Raw genomic sequence first — 19,870 nt, forward strand, 5'->3', positions numbered from 1 at the left:
CCGCCTCCCGGGTTCAAGCAATTCTCTCACCTCAGCCTCCCGAGTAGCTGGAATTATAGGCACCCGCCAACATGCTCGGCAAATTTTTGTATTTTTGTAGAGACAGGGTTTCACCACGTTGGCCAGGCTGGTCTTGAACTCCTGACCTCAGGTGATCCACCCGCCTCAGCCTCCCAAAGTGCTGGGATTACAGGCATGAGCCCCAGTGCCCAGCCCCAACATAATAGATTTAAGAGTAGCTGCAAATCCACTCCTGGAAATAACCTTTTCCTCTGCAATATATTGATGCCCACATCCCTCAGCTGTTTTATTCACACTATCTTCGGACCAAAGGAGAAGTCTGGATCACTTAAGGACTGCCAACCCCAAACTGTATTTCTGAAATGTTATTGCCTTCCTCTTCTTATCTAGGTTACCTGATACGATTGTTATATAACTCAACAGGTCACTGAGATAAAATTTTAGAGCTAAAAGCAGTTTAAAATGAGAGACTGAACTAAAAAATATCACTACAGATTAAAAGGAAAACACTGAGGCTCAGGGTCACAGTTATCATAAGACCCAGAACTAAAAGTTACAGAAAGCATAATCCAGTGCTTTTTCAACACTCCATTCTATTAATAACACTATGTTCCATAACTTGAAACTATTTTGATTTAATTTCATGTTACCCAAGGTTTCAAAGTTATTTTATTTCATCAACTAAGTAAAAATCAAGTTCTTATCGCTTAATGGAAGATATGTCATAACAAATCTACTTTACCTATCACACCACTGTTAATTTATCATCCTGTTTATAGCAGAAAAGTCAACAGTCCTCATAGACATCTGGTCCCAGGGTAAGGAAAGACTTCTCCTTACCTTATGTTTCCTGCACTTTAGAAAAGCACATAAAACAATAACAAAGATTATATCATTACACAAATGAATACTGCTTTTAACAACAATTTTTATTGAAAAACTTAAGAATAAAAGGAGATGTTTTAACTGTCCAGCTTTTTTAGTACAGAAATTATCCTTTTATTTTCTATTTATTTATTCAACTGATTTTTAAAAATTGGATCACAACTTAAGCCATGCTACTCAAAACTAAGGAAATGTGAACCACACCCATGTTTCCTTTAGAAGAAGACATTAAATCCACATACAGGAAAAATTCTGTTCATAGGCAATTTTCTTACAAAATAGAGACAGAATACATAAGTGATATAAACTAAACGCATCTATGGAAACACTCCTAGCTACTTCTTAGAGGGCAAAACACTATCCATACCATTATAACAGTAACATCAAAAACCATGAAAATCTCACTTCTGAAATCAATGTCAACAGTGTCCCTTTGAGAAATCCTGCTTTAAAGTAACAAAGTTTGGAGCCTTCTTTCAAATTTAACTCATCTATGTTGTATCTATGTATCTAATGTCTGTTTGCATGGTAAACAAAAACACATTAAAGGCTCAGAGCTTGTAGCTTACCAACTTTTTCTTTCCCCACAAACCACCATCACAAGCCACAATTTTTACCCCAAAGGAAGAGAGAGGGGATCAACGGACAAAAATGGAAAAAGTAAGCGAGGCACTGTGGTGTGCACCTGCAGTCCCAGCTACTCAAGATGCTAAGGCCAGGAGTACGAGGCTGTAGTGAACTATGTTCACACCTGTGAATAGCCACTGCACCCTAGCCTGGACAACATAGTGAGACCCCATCTCAAATAAGTATTTTTTTAATTTTCTAAATGGGAAAAGCAGCAAATTATGTCATACACAAGGATTGTTTTTTCCCACAAACTGTTTTTTGTTTTTGTTTTTGTTTTTTGAGATGGAGTCTCACTCTGTAGCCCAGGCCAGGCTGGAGTGCAGTGGTGCTATCTCGGCTCACTGCAACCTCCGCCTCCCGAGTCCTGGTTCAAGCAATTCTCCTGCCTCAGCCTCCCGAGTACCTGGGATTACAAGTGCATGCCACCATGCCCAGCTAATTTTTATATTTTTAGTAGAGACAGGGTTTCACCATGTTGGCCAGGCTGGTCTTGAAATCTGACCTCATGATCCACCTGCCTGGGCCTCCCAAAGTGCTGGGATGACAGGCGTGAGCCACCGTGCCCAGCCCAAAAACTGTTCTTAAATGGATTGCAACAAACGGAAACAATCTGGGAGAGGTAGGCTTTAATACAATTTCCACAGACCTGTCCATACGTGGGTTTTTATTCTTTTTACAATATTATTTGATCCTCTCATTTGTTTCATTACATCAATTTATTTTCAAATACGAGAACTGCTATTGTTTTACACCATCCAATTCTCCATGATAATGTAACCGTTAAAAATATTTTTCAGGGCCAGGCGTGGTGGCTCACACCTGTAATCCCAACACTTTGGGAGGCTGAGGTGATCAGTGCCCTTGAGCTCAGGGGTTCGAGACCAGCCTGAGCAACATGGTGAAACTCCACCTCTACCAAAAAATACAAAAAGCAGCCGAGTGTGGTGGAACACGCTACTTAGGAGGCTGAGGTGGGAGGATCACTTGAGCCCAGGAGGTTGAGGCTGCAGTGAGCTGAGATTGTGCCAATGCACTCCAGCCTAGGCAACAGAGCAAGACTGTTTCAAAATAAAAGTGGGAAATGATAAACTTTTTTTTTTTTTTTGACATGGAGTCTCACTCTGTCACCCAGGCTGAAGTGCAGTGGCACAATCTCGGCTCACTGCAACCTCCACCTCCAGGGTTCAAGTGATTCTCCTGCCTCAGCCTCCTGAGCAGCTGGGATTACAGACGCATGCCACCATGCCTGGCTAATTTACGTATTTTTTTAGAGATGGGGTTTCACCACATTGGCCAGACTGGTCTCAAACTCCTGACCTCAAGTAATCTGCTTGCCTCAGCCTCCCAAAGTGCTGGCATTACAGGCGTGAGCCACCATGCCCGGCCAAAAATGATAAACTTTACATAGAAAAATCTACTGGAAACCACCCAAGTGATTAAAATTACCATCATCAGTAATGGGGCCAACCAATGTCATGCATCTCCTGTTACAGAGGCACTGAAAACAACATACCATCACTTTTGTTACTTCTGCCAAAAATGCATACCCTTCATCTAATCATAAGGAAGCATCACACAAACCCAAATAGAGATACATTCTAAAAAATAATTGTTCTATACTCTTCAAAAATGTCAAGATCAGGACAGACAAAGAGAGGCCACAGAACTGCTCCAAATTAAAAGGACATTATTAGGGTAACGAAAATTAGAATACAGATTTTTGCCCACTTCACTCCTGCTTTGAATACCAAGAATCTTCATCAGTATTGACAATATGTCAGAATTTTGACAAATGAGGATGAAAAAGTCTACACACAGGGTGATGTGATTTAAGGGCAACATATGACATCTAGTTTTAGTTTTATATAAATCTCCATCCCTTCCTATTTTCCTACTTTACAGGCTAGAGTTATCTTCTTGAGTTTAATATTCACCATTGACCATTTTTATCATTTCACTGTATCACTATTCTTTTAAAAAGCTGATCATATAACTCTACAGACTTTAAAAGTATTTGTTGATTTTCTATAATGAAAGGGGGAAAATGAAACATTTTAGCATAGCATAAAAAGCCTTTCTCGGCCGGGCGTGGTGGTTCACGCCTGTAATCCCAGCACTTTGGGAGGCCGAGGCTGGCGGATCACGAGGTCAGGAGTTCTGAGACTAGTCTGGCCAACATGGTGAAACCCGGTCTCTACTAAAAATACAAAATTAGCCGGAAGTGGTGGCACGCACCTGTAATGCCAGCTACTCAAGAGGCTGAGACAGAAGAATCACTTAAACCCGGAAGGCGGAGGTTGCAGTGAGCCGAGTGAGGCACTGCACTCCAGCCTGGGTGACAGGGCAAGACTCCGTCTCAAAAAAAAAAAAAAGCCTTTCTCAAACCTGACCCCAACCAGCATCCTTCTTTCCAATTCTACCTCCCATATTCTCTCCAATCATACTTATTATCTCTTTTCTCAAGGCACCCAAGGGCTCCTCTACCATATCTCTAGACATAACCCGTTCCACGACCTAGAATATTTCCCCCTCCTCACCACATTTCCCCCCACCATCCCCAATGACCCAACTCAGAATTGCTGTCTCTCTTGGGAAAATACTTGCTATCAGCTCTCTAAGGAAATTTTTTGCTATTCTTCCACATCTCTTGGTTTATATCTCTGTAACTGTACTTAACCACATAGTCTATTTCAACCATTTACTCCTCCACTTAGCTCAGTATTCATTATCTACAAATGCCTATTATCTAGAAAAGTGGTTCTCAAACCCATACCACCCACAGGGAACATCTGGCAATTTCTGGAAATATTTTTGCTTGTCACAACTCAGGGTAGGGGTGTTACTGGTATCTAGTGGGTAGAGGTCAGGGACAAAATGCATTCACAGGACAGCCTCTAACAAAAAATTTTCTGGACAAAATGTCTATAGTGCCAAGGTTGAGACAATCTGTTCTAAAATAATACTTAGCTCATGTTAAGCCTTAAAAGTGTTTATCGGCCAGGCACGGTGGCTCACACCTGTAATCCCAGCACTGTGGGAGGCCGAGGCGGGCGGATCACCTGAGGTCAGGAGTTCAAGACCATCCTGACCAACATGGGGAAAACCCGTCTCTACTAAAACTACAAAAAAAATTAGCTGGGCATGGTGGCATACGCCTGTAGTCCCGGCTACTCAGGAGGCTGAGGCAGGAGAACTGCTTGAACCCGGGAGGCAGAGAACCCGGGAGGCAGAGGTGCAGTGAGCCAAGATCATGCCACTGCACTCCAGCCTGGGCAACACAGCAAGAATCCGTCTCAAAAAAAAAAAAAAGTGTTTATCAAAATAGAAAAATGAGGCCAGGTACAGTGGCTCACTCTTGTAATCCCAGTACTTTGGGAGGCCGAAGGAGAAGGATTGCTTGAGGCCAGAAGTTTGAGACCAGCCTGGGAAACATAGCGAGATCCCATCTCTCAGAAAAAAAAAAAAAAAAAGCTTTTTTTTGAGACAGAGTCTCGTTCTGTCTCCAGGCTGGCGGGCAGTGGCGCCATCTCAGCTCACTGCAACCTCTGCCCCCTGGGTTCAAGCAATTCTCCTGCCTCAGCCTCCCGAGTAGCTGGGACTTCAGGCATACACCACCATGCCCAGCTAGTTTTTTTTTGTATTTTTAGTAGAGACAGGGTTTCACCATTTTGGACAGGATGGTCTCCATCTCTTGACCTCGTGATCCGTCCGCCTCGGCCTCCCAAAGTGCTGGGATCACTCCCAAAGGCGTGAGTCACCGCACCCAGCCAAAAACAAACTTTTTTAATGGTTAAAATGCTAAATCTTGTGGTATGTGTATTTTACCACAATTTTTTTTTTTTTGAGAGACGGGGTCTTGCTCTGTCTCCCAGGCTAGAGTACAGTGGTATAATCATAGCTCACTGCAGCCTCAGACTCCTGTGCTCAAATGATCCTCCCTCCTCAGCCTCCCAAGTATTTAGGACTACAGGTGTGCACCACCACACCTGGCTAATTTTTTTTATTTTTTTTTTTTTGAGACAGAGTCTCACTATGTTGCCCAGGCTGGAGAGATATTTCCCTGTGGCAAATTTCAGTTAAAAAAAAAAAAAAGAACTGAGATATCCAACAAGCTATGTTGGATGCACTATAGTATAGTCAGCCTTTGAAGGAAATATATTATTTCATATGCTTAACAACAGGTCCAGTCACTTTAACATGAAACATCCACCCTTAATTCTCTGCTTTTAGCTATATGTTCAGAATACAAAATGAAAATTCATAATCGGGGTGGTTGGTTTTGAACTTCGGGGGTATCTGAGGAAGGAGGAAATGGAAAAAGCAAGAAAAATGGGAGGTGGGAAAACTCTCCCCAATTCTGTAGAAATTAATCAAGCCAAACTTCAAACCTCTAAATAAAATGGCAGAGAATGAGCTGATTAATAATTTTAGCATGAGAAGCAAAATCGGCCAGGCACGATGGCTCACGCCTGTAATCCCAGCACTTTGAAAGGCCAAGGCAGGTGGATCACGAAGTCAGGATATCGAGACCATCCTGACCAACACGGTGAAACCCCGTCTCTACTAAAAATATAAAAATTAGCTGGGCATGGTGGTGCACGCCTGTAGTCCCAGCTACTCAGGAGGCTGAGGCAGGAGAATCGCCTGGACCCAGGAGGCGGAGGCTGCAGTGAGCCAAGATCGCACCTCTGCACACCAGCCTGGGCGAGAGAGCAAGACTCTGTCTCAGAAAAAAAAAAAAACAAAGCAAAATCATTCTAAAACATAGTAAAAGCAAAGGCATTATACACCTCCTGATAAAATGTGCTGTGAAGGACAAAACATCACTTCATAGTGTTCCTACCAAAATATATAATCAAAGGGAAACATCAGACAAATTCAAATCAACTGGCCTGTGTTCTTTTAAAAATGGAGAAGAGGCCGGGCGCAGTGGCTCACATCTGTAATCCCAGCACTTTGGGAGTCCGAGGCGGGCAGACCACCTGAGGTCAGGAGTTCAAGACCAGCCTGACCAATATGGTGAAACCCCATCTCTACTAAAAATACAAAATTAGCCGTGCGTGGTGGGGCATGTCTGTAGTCCCAGTTACTCGGGTGGCTGAGGTAGGAGAATCACTTGAACCTGGGAGATGGAGGTTGCAGTGAGCCAAGACTATGCCATTGCACTCCAGCCTGGGCAACAAGAGCGAAACTGTCTCAAAAAAAAAAAAAATGGCAAGGTGAGCTGTTCCAGATGACAATGAAATATAATGAGTGTTCTAGAATTAGATGGTAGATCAGAAAACAAGAACTTTTTGTCTTTCATCATGAAGGATGTCATGAAGCAATTGGTAAAACGTGAATAAGGTCTGTAGATTAAAAATGGTATTGTATCGGCCGGGTGCAGTGGCTCACGCCTGTAATCCCAGCACTTTGGGAGGCCGAGGCAGGCGGATCATGAGGTCAGGAGATGGAGACCATCCTGGCTAACATGGTGAAAACCAATCTCGACTAAAAATACAAAAAATTAGCTGGGCGTGATGGCGGGCACCTGTAGACCCAGCTACTCGGGAGGCTGAGGCAGGAGAATGGCATGAACCCAGCAGGCGGAGCTTGCAGTGAGCCAAGATCGCGCCACCGCACTCCAGTCTGGGCGACAGTGTGAGACTCTGTCTCAAAAAAAAAAAAAATGGTATTGTATCAATGCTAATCTCTCTTTTATTTTAAGAGATGGGGGTCTCACTCTGTCATTCACACTAGACTGCAGTGGCATGATCATAGTTCATGGCAGCCTAGAACTTCTGGGCTCAAGTGATCCTCCTGACTCTAGCTTCCTGAGTAGCTGGGACTCCAGGCATGCTCCACACCGGCTAATTTAGTTTTTTTTTGTTGTTTTTTGTTTTTGTTTTTGTTTTTGTTTTTGTAGAGACAGGGTCTCACTATGTTGAGAAGACTGGTCTTGGATTCCTGGCCTCAAACAATCCTCCCCCCTCAGCCTCCCAAAGTGCTGGGATAACAGGTGTGGGAGGCCGCACTCAGCCTTAATGCTAATGTTTAATTTTGCTAACTATACTGGGATCATGTAACAGACTATTCCTAGTTTCAAGAAATATGTATTAAACTATTTGGGAGTAAAGGAACATCATGTCTGCAATTTACTCTGAAACAATTCAGAAAAATAATAATAGAGGATGATAAAGTAAACATGGTAAAATGTTACCCCTTGCTGCATCTGGATGAAGCACATCTGAGAATCTTTGTGCTATTTTTACAAATTTTCTACAAGTCTGAAATTATATTTTGTAACCTTTTATACAGTAAAAAAAGGAAGGGATGATTACTCTTTATCTCCCTAAAGATAGATCGGATTCATCTCCTGAGGTTACAGTTACAAAAAAACAATCACATGGCCAGGTTTGGTGGCTCATGCCTACAATCCCAGCACTTTGGGAGGCCAAAGAGGGCAGATAGCTTGAGTCCAGGAGTTCGATACCAGCCTGGGCAACATGGCAAAAACTCATCTCCACAAAAAAATACAAAAATTAACTCAGCATGGTGGCATGCACCTATAGTCCCAGATATTCGGGAAGCTGAGGTGGGAGTATCACCTGCAACCAGGGAGGTGGAGGCTGCAGTGAGCCATGACCGCACCAATGCACTCCAGCCTGAGTGACAGAGTAACAGCCTATCTCAGAAAAAAAACAAAAATTAAAAACAATAATTCTTTATTTATTTATTACTTTTGAAACGGAGTCTCGTTCTGTCGCCCAGGCCAGAGTGCGGTGGTGATATCTGGGCTCACTCCAACCTCTGCCTCCCAGCTTCAAGCAATTTTGCCTCAGCCTCCTGAGTAGCTGGGATTACAGGCATGCACCACCACACCCGGCTAATTTTTGTATTTTTAGTAGAGACGGGGTTTCACCATGTTGGCCAGGCTGGTCTTGAACTCCTGACCTCAGGAGAACCACCTGCCTTGGCCACCCAAAGTGGTGGGATTACAGGCATGAGCCACTACACCCAGCCAAAAACAATAATTCAATAAAATATTATACCCTATCAACGAGACACTGCTGAGAAAGCTGTTTTAAGTGAAATGTCTTTGACTTGTGGATGGATCTTAAAATATTATTTTGTGTAACAGCAAAACTTTTCTGTGGGGCAAGGGCTCGGTTACTAGCCAAAATGTATATTAATAGATTTTTAAAAATACAATGTAAGCTTCATGGAGACAGGTCCCTTATCTGTCTTGTTCATCAATGCACTACTTATTACAGTTCCTGACACATGGTAATAGTAATCAGTAATAACTAATATTTGAGTAATAATAAAGACATAAGTGCTTTATGCCCATTTAACTCACTTAACATTCACATCACCCCAGAAATGTTTGGTGAATGAATTAGTACTTTTTGCAGGATGATAATTAGTCAGTTCCTCAATAATGTAACATATGGGTTCCTAAAAACCACCAAACTATGTAAAATTGTGCAATTAACACCATAGAACTCATAGGAAAAATGAGGTCAGAAGCACAACATTCAAAAATTTCATCAGTGACTTTTTTTAAAACAAAGAAACCAAAGAAAAATGGTAGCACAGTTTGACATGTTAAATAATAAATGCTCAAATATAACAATAAATGTGGCACTTTACTTTGAAAAAGACCTGAAGTTTGCTTGTGAAGTGGGCATCAAAAGGGTTGCAGCTCATGAATTATTGTGAAGTGGTAGAAGGAAGGTTATCTGAAATCGGATTGAAAATTGTACAACAGATGTAAATACGTGTGGTTTATAACCCAAGTGGTGAAATGAGGTAGCTGGTAGATGTCTGACGTGTGTGCATCTATATGCATGTATTTCTATGCAGCTCTTTTTAGAGGGGTGTAGTATCCTGCATTCATCTAGCACAATAATCAGCAAACTCTTTCAATACAGGGCCAGACAGTAAACATTTTAGGCTTTGTGGGCTACTAGGTCTCTGCTGCAGCTATTCAACTCTCCAACTACAGTGCAAAAGCAGCCACAGACAATGTAAATAAATGGACATAGGTGTATTCCAATAGAACTTTATTTACATGGCTCACATCTATAATCCCTGCACTCTGGGAGGCCAAGGCAGGCGGATCACCTGAGGTCAGGAGTTCAAGACCAGCCAGGCCAACGTGGTAAAACCCTGTCTCTACTAAAAAAAAAAATAAAAAGTAAAAAATGAGCCAGGCGTGGTGGCAAATGCCTGAAATCCCACCTACTCGTGAGGCTGAGGCATGGGAATCGCTTGAACCCGAGAGGCGGAGGTTGCAGTGAGCAGACATCACACCACCGCACTCCAGCCTAGGCGACAGAGCAAGACTCTGTCTCAACAAAACAAAACAAAACAAAACAAAACAAAGATCAAAAACAAAAAAAAAGAACTTTATTTACAAAAAACAGGCCACTGGTTGGTAGGCCACAGTTTGCTGATCCCTGACCCTGCAGACAAAATCCCCCATAAGCAAATGCAAATTTTGTCGTATGCTTCAAATTGTTCCCTGAAATATCAACCCTTTTGGAAAAAATCCACATTTTCAAAACAAGCATTATAGCAAAACTAAATCTGGAATGCTATCAAATAAACCAAAAAATAACTAACATAATCCAAATAAGCAAAATAACAAATCCAGTATTACTCAGAAATAATTTTTTATTTTAGATTCTATAAGTCAAACGTTACCCACCCAAAAGTCAACTGAGCACTTCAAATGAGCAAAATGAAGACAACTAAGGATGCATTTTTATCACAGTGATTCAAAATCTGTGCATTAAATCCTACACAATCTTATTTAAAAGTAGGTAATACTGGCCAGGCGCAGTGGCTCATGCCTGTAATCCCAGCACTCTGGGAGGCCGAGGTGGGCGGATCACGAGGTCTAGGAGTTCGAGACCAGCTGGCCAATATGGTGACACCCCGTCTCTACTAAAAATACAAAAATTAGCCAGGCATGGTGGCTCACACCTGTAGTCCCAGCTACTCGGAGGCTGAGGCAGAAGAATCGCTTGAACCCAGGAGGCGGAGGTTGCAGTGAGCTGAGATGGTGCCACTGAACCCGGGTGACAGAGTGAGACTCTGTCTCAAAAAAAAAAAAAAGTAGATAATACTTTTGACAATTCTGAACTAAAATTATCAGGCCCATTCACAAAGGCACATGTACCTTTTACAAGATCATCAAGCCACAAAAGCTACCATACAAAATGCACAATAGTAGCTGGGCATAGTGGCACATGCCTGTGGTCCCAGCTACTCAGGAGGCTCAGGTGGGAGGATCACTTGAGCCCGGGAGTTCTACGATGCAGTAAGCTATGAGCTATGATCACCCCACTGCACTCCAGGGTGGGCGACAGAGTAAGTCCCTGTCTCTTAAAAAAAAAAAAAAAGCACAATAGGCAGGGCGCGGTGGATCACGCCTGTAATCCCAGCACTTTGGGAGGCCAAGGCGGGCGGATCATGAGGTCAGGAGATCAAGACCATCCTGGCCAACACGGTGAAACCCCATCTCTACTAAAAATACAAAAATTAGCTAGGCATGGTGGCACACGCCTGTAGTCCAAGCTACTAGGGAAGCTGAGGCAGGAGAATCGCTTTAACCCGGGAAGCGGAGCTTGCAGTGAGCCAAGATCATGCCACTGCACTCCAGCCTGGGTGACAGAACGAGACTACGTCTCAAAAAAAAAAAAAAAAAAAAAAAGGGCACAATAGTTATACAGTATTTGTCCAGAAATTAAGTTTAAAATTCGATGTTGACCTTCTTCCAAATAGAAAATGCTAATATACACAACATTCCTTTGCTCAAGCTGCTACTCCTCACATCTGGAATTCTCCCACAGTCTCCTTTGTCAAAACTGTACCTATATTCCAAGGACTAGATTCAAATGCTATCTCTCTTTTTTCTTTTTTTTGAAACGGAGTCTCGCTCTGTTGCCCAGACTAGAGTGCAGTGGCGCGATCTCGGCTCACTGCAAGCTCCGCCTCCCAGGTTCATGAAGTTCTCCTGCCTCAACTTCCCAAGCAGCTGGGACTACAGGCGCCCGCCACCATGCCCGGATTTTTTTTTTTTTTTTTTTTTTTTGTATTTTTAGTAGAGACGGGTTTTCACCATGTTAGCCAGGATGGTCTCGATCTCCTGACCTCGTGATCCACCCGCCTCGGCCTCCCAAAGTGCTAGGATTACAGGTGTGAGCCACGGCACCCGGCTCAAATGCTATCTCTCTATAAAGCTTTCCTTGGTCCCCACCAGAAATGTCTTTCTACTTTGAACTCACACAACAACTTACTTTTTACTTCATGCAGCATTTATCACTTTATATCTTGCGCCAAAACTAATCGTGTACATGTCTTATTTCCTCTGATATATGGAAAATAAGACTAATCTTTAACCATACTAATAGCTCTGTCTGGACTGCCCTCTCACAGTCAACCCTTAACTGCTAACTCGTTCAAGACTCAATAGAGTTAACATCTCCTTTGCAAAACTTTCCTAAACATCCCCCAAATTAGGCTTTCTTTCATTTCTGATCCCTAGCGCCATCAATATATTTCCATATTTTAGCACTGCTTTCTAATTGCTCATTTACTTACCAATCTCCCTCACTTGACTAAGAATGCCTTAAGATGGCAGGAATTTTATTACCTTTGGCATAACCCTAACACAGTGCCATGTCTGGCCCCAAATTGATACTTAAGTATTTGATCAACTAATAAAGCATTGCCCCAAAATGTGAAGTGCAGGATATATACATGTGAATACTACTGCCAGAACAATAATTTCTTAACAAATATTGTATGGGACAGTTAACAAGAGTGCTGGACTACAGATACCGGAAATGGCTACTTCAAGCTAAAACTGAGAGACAAAGTTTCAGAGACAGGATCTGAAAATAGCAGCTACAGTGCAAAATTCAAAGACTTCCCAGCGCAAAAAGAACAACCGGCTAGAACTAACATAGGTATTTTCAGATGTACATCTTCAATCATAAAAGGGCAGAAATATACTGGATATAGCAATCTTTCAAAATAGAACATATCCTAAGCCACAATAATTACCAAACTTTCCACAAAAATGTTTTTTCCTTTCCAATAAATGTTTATACAACCAGGTATACATGATACTATGACAAGTATCAGCAACAAAACACCTGTAACCTAACCATGTAAGTTTTAAGGCAAAAAGATATAAATACATTGAATAAAGAAACTTTATCTCACCACTACCCTTCTCCCTAACCCACAAAAGGCAGATAAGAGAAAATGATAAACACTCATATAAGCAGAATTTTTTGCTTATTTGTTTTTGTTTTTGTTTTTGAGACAGACTCTCACCCTGTCGCCCAGGCTGCAGCGGCGCAATCTCAGCTCACTGCAACCTCCGCCTCCTGGGTTCAAGCAATTCTCTGTCTTAGCCTCCCTAGTAGCTGAGATTACAGGTGCCCACCACCACACCGAGATGATTTTTTTTTTTTTTTGTATTTTTAGTAGAGATGGGGTTTCACCATCTTGGCCAGGCTGGTCTTGAACTCCTGACCTCATGTTCCACCTGCCTCAGCCTCCCAAAGTGCTGGGATTACAGGCGTGAGCCACTGCACCTGGCCTATAAGCAGAATTTTTTAAAAAATAACTTTAGGCAGGGTATGGTGGTTTACACCTGTAATCCCAGCACTTTGGGAGGCCAAGGCAGGAGGATCGCTTAAGTCCAGGAGTTCAAGACCAGACTGGGCAACAAAGTGAGACCACTGTTTCTACAAAAAAAATCAAAAAATTAGTGGGGCATGATGACACACCTGTGGTCCCAGCTACATGGGAGGCTGAAGCAGGAGGATTGCTTGAGCCAGGAGGTCAAGGCTGCAGTGAGCCATGTTCAGTGTCACTGCACTACAGCCTGGGTGACAGTGAGACCTTGTCCCAAAAAAAAATTAATGCTACAGACCATCTAGTCTTGTTCGTTCTGCAAATGACAAAGCAGAAGCCTGGAACAGATAAATGATTTGTCCACAGTCATACAATCAAACAACAGAGCTATAACTGAAAAACCAAGGCTTGGCTCACAGTTCAGTGTTCATTCCTCTACACAAGCAGTTCTCAAACCATTTAGTCGCAGCACCTCTTTTCACTCTTAAAAATTAACGGCCGGGCGCGGTGGCTCACACCTGTAATCCTAGCACTTTGGAGGCCGAGGCAGGTGGAAATCACGAGGTCAGGAGATCGAGACCATCCCGGCCAACACGGTGAAACCCCGTCTGTACTAAAAATACAAACAATTAGCCGCACATGGTGGCAGGTGCCTGTAGTCCCAGCTACTCGGGAGGCTGAGGCAGGAGAACGGCGTGAACCCGGGGGGCGGAGTTTGCAGTGACCTGAGATCGTGCCACTGTACTCCAGCCTGGACAACATAGCGAGACTCTGTCTCAAAAAAAAAAAAAAAAAAACAAAAAACTAGGACCCCAGAGCTTTAGTTTCTCTTTTAAGAACCATTGTTACAAACATGTTACCTCCTTCAGAATACCTTTAGACTTTATCAATATCTATTATTGATAAATATTGATATTTACTCCCATTTGAGCTTACTCCCATTTTACAGATGGAAAAATAGAAGTTAAACATCTTGCATGTCAGCTTCCAAGGTGATCATAAGACAAGCATTAGGATAAAATTAGAGACAGACTGCTTAGACCCTCCTTTCACTGCCCTGTTATATTCAACATTTCTAAAGGAAGATCTATGCATCAGTTTTCACTGGCTTCAACTATTTAAATAGTTTCTGATATCCAAAAGAACATTCACGGTCTGGGGGAAAGCACTTCATGTAAATTCAAGAATTGCCCGTATCCTATTACCCAACTCATAAGTTTATTCAGACCCCAAAAGTGAAAAAGACACATACAATTACTTATGAAACAATTATTTCACACACCCACATCAATACTTAAAAGAAATATTATTTTAAGTACTACATTTATCTTATCTCTAGAAATACAATACATAACTGAAAGCTCAAGGCCAACTATGCCAAGGGTGGCCAATAATAAAACTGGGCCTGATAAAAATTAAGGTCACAAACGTCTTTCTTTTCACCCCAACCCATTACATAACCAAGCAATTGATATTTAAATGCTTTTTAAAAACCTTTATAAAATTTGCATCTCCTCCCCCTCCAAGGGCCTGGTTTCATGCTTTTCATAGTGGAAATGCAAGTATTTCACAGATAACATTTTTCAACAATTAGGTTACAATGTAACTGCTTGTTAACTACCACCTTAACAGATACTTTCTAAGACATTCAAAATCTCTCAACTTAGACAACTTCTGCCTTTTTATATTTAAGACCAATAACAAGGTAATATAGCTGTCAGCTTTTCAAGTAATCAATTGCCATAAGGATTAGAATGACAAATTTCACCAAATCTCCCAATACTGAAATCTTTATATGCAAATAAATGAAGGCCAAGCGCAGTGGCTCACACCTGTAATCCCAGCACTTTGGGAGGCAGAGGCGGGCAGATCACCTGAGGTCAGGAGTTTGAGACCAGCCTAGCCAATATGGTGAAACTCCCTCTCTACTAAAAATACAAAAATTAGCCGGGTGTGGTGGCACACACCTGTTAATCCCAGTTACTTGGGAGGCTGAGGCATGAGAATCACTTGAACCTGGGAGGCAGAGGCTGCAGTAAGCCAAGATCACGCCCCTTCACTCCAGCCTGGGCAACAAAGTGAGACTCTGTCTCAAAAAAATAAATTTAAAAATTAAAAAATAATCAGCAGTGACACCCAGGTACCCAAGTACTACATTGAGAGCTTGGTGATTATAAAAGACCTTATCTTTTATAATGCCAGAAGCAAGTCAATCTTATTTCAAACAACACAAACAACCAAAAAAATCCTTTAAAAACAACAAAACCTTTAAAGACTGAGCCACTGATTAGTCAGTGTATGTTTTAGCCAGGTCATCGGTTTATTTTCCTTCCTCTTGTCTTTTGGCCATTTTTCCACCACAGAATCCTATAATATTACTTTTTTTTATAAACACAAGTAAAAATTAGAACTAGTCTTTGTTCCTGCTTTTTAAGTGCTTGACAAAATATTTGATAAAGAGAAAATCTGGAACTACTGTGTAAAATAATATTAACAATAATGCTCATATTATTTCTGCCTCACATTAGAAAAGACTCGAGGGATTTGGTACTGTGGGTTCAACTCAAGCATTACCTGTCAGATTCTCCTTTAACCATGATTATGGTTTAGGAGATCGATGACACTTCAGCCTGAGACAGTTCTGAACACCTACTTGGAGCTCTTTCATAGTAAATCATCAGGGAGTGTCACACTTTTTAATTAATTCCCTACATGCATATATGCAGTTCTTTACTAGAGGTTTTTCATGTAGCTTAAGACTCTCCTAGCATTAAATATTTCAGTTATCTCACTACATAGTATATCTGGACACAAAAGATGTAACATTATAAACAGCTACAAAATCATAGACCTGCAACAAATCAGAGTAGGTAATATGAACTTCTTTCATTGTAACACTTGGGCTAAATTTAAATGGTCATAATTAGGTTAGACCTGGCAGCTGAAGAGGGCATTAATGCCTTGTGGTTAAGAACATAAGCTGTGAAGTCAAGATGGGGTTCAATTCCAGCTCCACCAATTACAAGCTGTATAACTTCGGTCAAGTTCTTGATCAATGTCACTTTCCTCCTCATCGGTAAAATGGGCAAAACCAAGTACTTACCTCATAGGTTTGAGAATTCATCAAGATTATAAAGAACGACAATAAGCACTCAACTTAGTTATGATTATTACTCTTATCATCAAGATCTACAAAAATCCAAGACTAGTAAGAAAAACTGACCCTTGTGTAAAATTAATTATTCTATTCAGAAATTCTATATATGTAATTTGTTCATTCTAAAGAAACTGAGAAGATCCGACTTCAAACTATAGTTTCAAATGTAGACTTTGTGAAACTTAGTAAAATCTAGAGGTCATAATTTAACTGTAAGGTACACCATCCATGCATATGAACATGAGTGCCTGGTAATTACAGGCCAACAAGTTATACTGGGTACCACTTACGTGCCTAATACCCCACAGATAAAGATTTGTTGTATTTGAGCCTACTGACAAATTCAGAAACCAAGGCCACAATCGTGTACACAACTAGAGATCTACAATCTAAGAACTGAAGCATATCTTTCCCCAAGGTAAAGAAAATATAATCTACTGCTTGTTCATGCAGAAATACAGACATACGTATCATAGGCTCATTGCCCAATTCTACATTCTAGCTAAAGTGCTCTAAAAACATATGCCAATCTAAGAGTTACTCAAAGGCACATTTCGCCAACTTGAAATGCAATTCTGACCCATGCTCCTTGTAATTTTATTTTGTCACTGGACGCCAAGGATGCATCTCCGAGTAAAAAAATTACTTAATTCACATTGTGGGATGAAAATTCGAATGTCAAACTGAAACGCCAGCCAGCCACCTGGGTAAAAGTGTATACATTTCATATTGACTACCCAAATTTTCAGACCCGTCAAGAGGCAAATCAGAAGCACACAGAAAAACAGCTTCAACCTAATAAACGCGCTTGATTGGTTAAGAGGAGGCCTACCAGGCATTTTCCCTTGCAATAAATCTTACTTCGCATCAGCCCACGTTAACCTGCCCTTCATCCTTCATGGAATAAATAAGTAAATAAAGATAGGGCCTAATTACTCCTCGAAATTTGCCCAGAAAGTGGGGAAACACTTGAGGTCCCATTAAGGCTGGACTTCACAAAAAGTAGTATACTAGGGTCCTCTGGAAGCAAAACCCTGTGTTAAGTCCCCCCTCGCCTAGAAATAAACCCAAGGATATCCTTCAGGATATGGAATAGAAAAGATACCTAAATACCTGGAACTGCACCACAACCCAATCAAAAAAAGGCTTGTCTCCTGGGGCTGCAGAAAAAAAATCCCGCAGGGCCCGGGTGCTTCCCATCTCCAGCAACCTAAACGCCTCTAAGTCGTCCTGGGATCTCACATCCTCGCGCCCGCCCACCCCTCCCCCTCTTCTCACCCTCCCCCCGCTTCTTCCCCACGCAGTTTCTGGGCCCAAAGATTAGCAAAAATGACCGGGATACCAAAGACCGCCTCCGACTTCGAGGTCTCAATCCCACAGGCACCAAAGAATAAACAGAGGAGCCCGACCAAGCGTCACCGTTTAGGGGAGATTGCAAGAAGCGCCCCATACCCTAGGCCGCGCCCCCCCCCACCTCCCCCCACCCCTATCCCCACCCCCACCCCCGTCGGAGCCTTGCGCCGATACCCCGAAACCCTTCTCACCTAAAGAGAAAACGATGCCTCTTTCGGCTAAGCAACACACAGGCCTAACCCACCAAGCGAACGCCTTCCCAAACACCCGACTCAGACGGTGCCTGGGCCCAGACCGCTTGGGCCCATGAGACGGGGTTGCGTTTTACCTCATGGGCTCAGCGGTCATGTTTTCGCTTGAACGCCTTGTCGGCTTCTGCGATCGCTAGGCGCCGATCTGCGCTCCCCCGCGCCCGGTTAAGATAGAAACGCACTGGAGTCTTAGTCGTCACCGTAGCTGCTGCTGGAAACTCCCCACAGCTCAAAGGCCGCTACCACTGCCACCGCCGCAAGAGCCGCGGAAACAAAGCGACACCGCTGCCGCCGCCATTTTGTTGGGCCGAGGCTCAGGCAGGAGAATTGGCGCGTCCTCCCTCTTTCTCTTTCCGTCAGCCATTGGCTACCTCCTCCAAAGCACAGAGTCTTATTGGCTACGGAAATTCACCTTCTTTGGGGGCCTGTTGCTAAGGCGGTGGACGTCATTTGATCCCCTCCACCTTTTCGCAGGGGGTCCAATTTAGTCCCAGTTGACCTGAAAGTGCTAGTGACATAGTTTGACTTTATTTTGAAAATGCTCTTTTGTTCCAACCTCTTTTTTCTTTGACATATTAACGAAGTAATAACAGCAACTTACATTTATTGAGAGTTTACTATATGCTCGGCACTACACTAATCCTTTATCCGGGTTATCTCATTTAATCTTTACACTCTCAGAGGTAGACAAACCTACATTTTCCAGATGAGGAAACCAAGACACAAAGTCCCACAGTAGTGGAGCCGAGATTCACCAGACACTCTTAACCACTAATCTGTATGGCCATCCTATGTAAGTATTTTCTTTCCTATATGCTAGGCTATCATCAAGTTCTTTGCTTTCCTAGATGTTTTATACATAATATTTGGCACACCAACATGCTCGGAAATGTATATGTGTATAATATACTTATATATATGCATATGTGTGCAGACGACATAAGACCAACTTGAACGCTGCATAAAATTCTTTCCATATTGAATAAAGTGTCTCTTAGAATACACACACACACACACACACGGGCCATTTCCCCAATTTGATGTGATGTTTAGCTCACAAACCAATCAATTTAGATCTGCTTCCTTCTCATTACAGAGGAAGCTTGGCTGGATGATCTCTAAATGCCTTTCCAGCTTTTATGATCTATAATTTGATTTTACATTGGTAATCTCTGCTAATCACAAACAAGTTCTCTAAAATCTAATCGCTTCGAAATTTATTTCCAAATTTATTCTGCCATGCATGCTTTAGTTCATTCTATTTATTTGTCTTGAAATATGCAAGAGCTCCTGTCGGGGTTAGGTGACAGGGTTGCTGCTTTCTACTGGGATACCAAGAGGGGAGCCTTTTTTGAATGAAACACTTTGAAAATCTGATAGGCTCAGGCAACTTTTTTTTTTTTTTTTTCCTGAGACAGGGTCTAGCTCTGTCACCCAGGCTGGAGTGCAGTGGCGTGACGCAGTTCACTGCAGCCTCGACCTCCTAGGCTCAAGCAATCCTCCCACCTCAGCCTCTCAAACAGCTGGGACTGCAGGCGCGCACCATCAAGCCCAGCTAATTATGTATTTATGTATTGATATAGATGAGGTCTGTCTGTTGCCCAGGCTGGTCTCAAACATCTGAGCTCAAGCCATCCTCCAACCTCGACCTCCCAAAGTGCTGGAGTTACAGGGGTGAGCCACCGCGCCTGGCCTCAGGCAACTTTTTAATCAACAGACGCCTGTACACATTGCAATTATATCTTTCAAATGTTTGAGTTCAGTTGGCAATTATAGAAACCAGACCTCTGTACCTGCTATACTGATTTTGTCTTGTACACATTAAATATCATTTCAACATACAATTTACAGGACTCATTTTTTTCTCCTTGGTAAATGCAGTGAATTTGAATGATGTACTCCATCACAAGGCAGCACAGAAATGTGCTTGCTGTCC

The 19,870-nt window shown here is 42.3% G+C and overlaps 1 protein-coding gene across 10 annotated transcripts in view; it reads right to left on the reverse strand.

Moving 5' to 3' along the window:
- ATRX (ATRX chromatin remodeler) overlaps positions 1–18,326 on the reverse strand; it is a 282,427-nt gene extending 264,101 nt beyond the window's left edge. For 3 of the 10 annotated variants that reach the window (XM_055376626.2, XM_019019451.4, XM_063702821.1), the window contains exon 1: positions 18,012–18,263. In XM_055376626.2, the coding sequence (XP_055232601.1) occupies positions 18,012–18,031 (20 nt within the window). In that variant the 5' untranslated portion in view covers positions 18,032–18,263. Of the gene's footprint in view, positions 1–18,011 lie in introns of all 10 variants that reach the window. The other 7 variants (XM_055376622.2, XM_019019449.4, XM_055376624.2 and 4 more) reach the window with 6 other exon arrangements.
- Positions 18,327–19,870: the final 1,544 nt, after the last annotated feature.

This window comes from Gorilla gorilla, chromosome X, assembly GCF_029281585.2.
Source record: "Gorilla gorilla gorilla isolate KB3781 chromosome X, NHGRI_mGorGor1-v2.1_pri, whole genome shotgun sequence".
NCBI classification, from domain to species: Eukaryota; Metazoa; Chordata; class Mammalia; order Primates; family Hominidae; genus Gorilla; species Gorilla gorilla.